The 2,931-nt window shown below is 33.2% G+C and overlaps 1 protein-coding gene and 1 non-coding gene across 2 annotated transcripts; both read right to left on the bottom strand.

Annotated features, from left to right (window-relative positions):
- On the bottom strand, positions 1 to 1,287 carry LOC134283588 (complement C1q-like protein 4). Its single transcript, XM_062766105.1, has 3 exons — positions 1,037 to 1,287; positions 788 to 889; positions 1 to 503 (listed from the first exon to the last, which is right to left on the bottom strand). The coding sequence occupies exons 1-3, from the start codon at positions 1,125 to 1,127 to the stop codon at positions 61 to 63; spliced, it is 636 nt and encodes a 211-aa protein (XP_062622089.1). The 5' UTR covers positions 1,128 to 1,287; the 3' UTR covers positions 1 to 60.
- A 468-nt stretch (positions 1,288 to 1,755) lies between these two features.
- On the bottom strand, positions 1,756 to 1,827 carry Trnah-gug (transfer RNA histidin (anticodon GUG)). Its single transcript has one exon. It is a non-coding gene; the product is annotated as a tRNA-His (tRNA).
- Positions 1,828 to 2,931: the final 1,104 nt, after the last annotated feature.

Raw genomic sequence — 2,931 nt, 5'->3', positions numbered from 1 at the left:
AATGAAATATTCTTTTATTTCTTCTCCACAACTATGGCACACTACTCATACACTGTTATTTCAAGATGAATCTGCGTGAAGCAGGGCGCCTGAAAAGGAACTAAATCCAGCTGGCATTCTTCTAGAATCTGCAGCACCTTGAAGGTGGCGGATCCAAACTCGTTCCCCCTGAGCACAGTGAATGTTGGCTATCTGGGTTCCTTCGTCATTTCCATACAATGTTGCGTGCAGGTGCGCTATCTGTTGCCCATTGTGCATCAATTCCGCGTCCAAATTTTTATCAGTTCCACCGTCTGACACGATTGTAGAAGCAAACTGATAGAAACCGCTGACAGGACAGACAAATATCCCCGTGTTTCCGTCGTATCCTTGTCCGGCGTTTGTGACGACGCTTTCAAAGACGATTGTTTCTCGATCATTCAGTGTTGTGTACGGCTTCCCTAGTCTGGCGTAGAATGTGACGTACTGATGATGAACTGAGGTCGGTCCCAGCAGAAGGCGTTCTAAGATAGAAACGTAGAGAATCCATACAAAACAAAAAAGGCGTCGTCAGATTAGCCATGTATTTTGAGTGAACTTTAGTTTCTTACATGTAATAGATACAAAAAGATTTCATAAAGTGATTGGATATATGTTAATGTACACGTTTTTGATTATATTTTTGAGTAAAATTGAATTGGTATAATTATTAATCTGAATTCAACATTCATTCATAACACGTTTTTGTTAGAGCTTATTGCACATAAATATGTATTATGGAGCGATTTTTAAGATATAGTATATTCACTTTCTTTATTCTGTGCTCCAATGGCTTCTAGCAAAGCCGTGTTTTGAAGTTTGAGAAGGTTTACATCATCTCGTAGTTCTCTTAAATCTGCTTCTGTTTGAGCTGCAATTTTAAACAGTTATATTAATGCAAAATATATTCAATTATAATCGAACATTTTAGCAATATTCTATTATTGGTATCGCATTCTTGTCAGTCCATTTCTTCAAATGCATTCATAAGAGTTTAATACGTAAGTGGTTCACTTACAAAGACGTGCCTCCAGATATTTCTCATGTTCTGTATTTGCGAAAGATCCAGAGAAACACAATATGGAAATCGAAATCATCAAGGGAACCATATTTGTACATAATCTATACAAGGTAGAACTCTGTACACATAGGTAACCTCTTATCGTTCACTTTGATAAAAATCACAAATGACTGGAAGTGAGTTTGTTTAACCCTTACTATATATGTTCATTTACTTAACAACTTAACAAAGACTTTTTAATTAATTTATTTTGTCCTATCTAAATGCTAAGAATGGTTCAATTTGAAAAAAGGGGAAAAAACAACAAATGAACTTTGGTATCTCGTACACTTTGGATTTTAAGATCAAGACGATAGGTTTATGGTCTGTTTTCATAGATCATGTATATATCATATTATTATAATATTCCATACCGACGACTTTTATCCTATGAGTTAATCTGATGCAATTTAATATATTATTCTAAATATATGTAATATGTTAGACCGTGATGGATGTATAATTTGCATGTTTTTATTTACTTATTTTTTCTACATTTTCATTTTTGAATGTGACCAGTGCCATATGTTGATAATGAATAAAATAAACTCAGTATTTACACCCTTCTTTAAGAGTATATTAATATTAATACTTTCTCCATGTAAAATTTTGGAAAATACTTCCTTGATTGAAAAAAAAGAATAGCCACTATGCCGTAACAGCGACTGCACAGCCACTGCCGTGACCAGGATTCGAACCTGGGTTGTCGCGGCCACAACGCGAAGTACTAACCACTATACGATCACGGCTATATTAGTAGCTGTTTAAATTTCAGACGGTAAAGGATCGGTGCCTTGTTCCAGATTGATTATCAGAAAGGGAAATATACTTACTTACCTACTTGATATATATAGCATTTATATATTACATATAAGTCAATATCTCTGCCGCGGTGAGCGAGCTGTTTTTCTTCAATCAGACTTAAAATCTGGAAAATTGATAATTATATAGTACCAAAACTTTTAATTACAAACCCTTTTCCATTTTTGAAAAACTTCAATGGAGTTTGAATTTATAAATTTTTGCCATTTTGTCAATTTCATTGTCTTTGCAGACTTAGATCAGGCTTTTATATTTTGTTTGTTGTTTTATATCAATTCAGTTCAGGGATCAAGACATATTGTCCCAGATATCCCCAGTGCTGGTCAATTTCAAATGATCTTAATTATTCACAAATATCAAGCCCATTGAATCCCATTAATCAATAACTAAACAAACCCACTTTAATATTTCAACTCTCCTTGGAGCTAAACGAACCTTGAAATTCAACTTTTGAGGATAGAATAGTTTTCAAAATAAGATGCACCATTTCAGCAAATGATTTTACGCCAGTTACTTTTTCTTACTAAGAAAGAGGTGATCAAAACTTGCATTTCTCATTTACTTGCATCAAGTGCAAAATCCATTATCTGTTTATATAATAGGATAAAGTCATTTTATTGACAATAAAACTTGCAAAATGTTGCCTTCAAACGAAAATGAACTTACCTTTGTTTCATCAATTTTTTTCAATAGCATGCGTCAATTTAAAAACTGTTTATACGTAGAGCATGTTTTTGTTGTTCGAATCAACAGAGAGACATAACCCCCAATCATAAAAGATCTCAATATTTCATTCTATAGATCAATTACATGTAATCTTTTATTGAATTACCGAAATCTTATGTGAATCAAAATAATAAATCAGATTGGGTTTCTTTTCTCACTGGTTTAGACTTCCTACGTCCATTGCTACTGTCTTTGTCTACAAAAATCAACATGCAATACAGTATTTGTCTTTTTGTTTGTTTGTTTTTTGTTTTTTTGTTTTGATATGTGTTAGTTTTTAACACTCTCAATTCATTTTCAAAGAT

This window comes from Saccostrea cucullata, unplaced genomic scaffold (assembly GCF_032062105.1).
Source record: "Saccostrea cucullata isolate Sc308-1 unplaced genomic scaffold, CSIRO_AGI_Scuc_v1 ctg4519, whole genome shotgun sequence".
Lineage (NCBI taxonomy): Eukaryota > Metazoa > Mollusca > Bivalvia > Ostreida > Ostreidae > Saccostrea > Saccostrea cuccullata.
This window is presented reverse-complemented; position numbering and strand designations above follow the sequence as displayed.

Bases quoted from the DNA above. Each gene is read 5' to 3' on its own strand.
- LOC134283588 (XM_062766105.1), bottom strand. From the start codon at position 1,127: ATGGTTCCCTTGATGATTTCGATTTCCATATTGTGTTTCTCTGGATCT. The intron at 890-1,036 runs GTAAGTGAACCA...TTAAAATTGCAG, and splicing joins ATATCTGGAGGCACGTCTTT to CTCAAACAGAAGCAGATTTA. The intron at 504-787 runs GTGAATATACTA...TTTCTATCTTAG, and splicing joins TGGAGCACAGAATAAAGAAA to AACGCCTTCTGCTGGGACCG.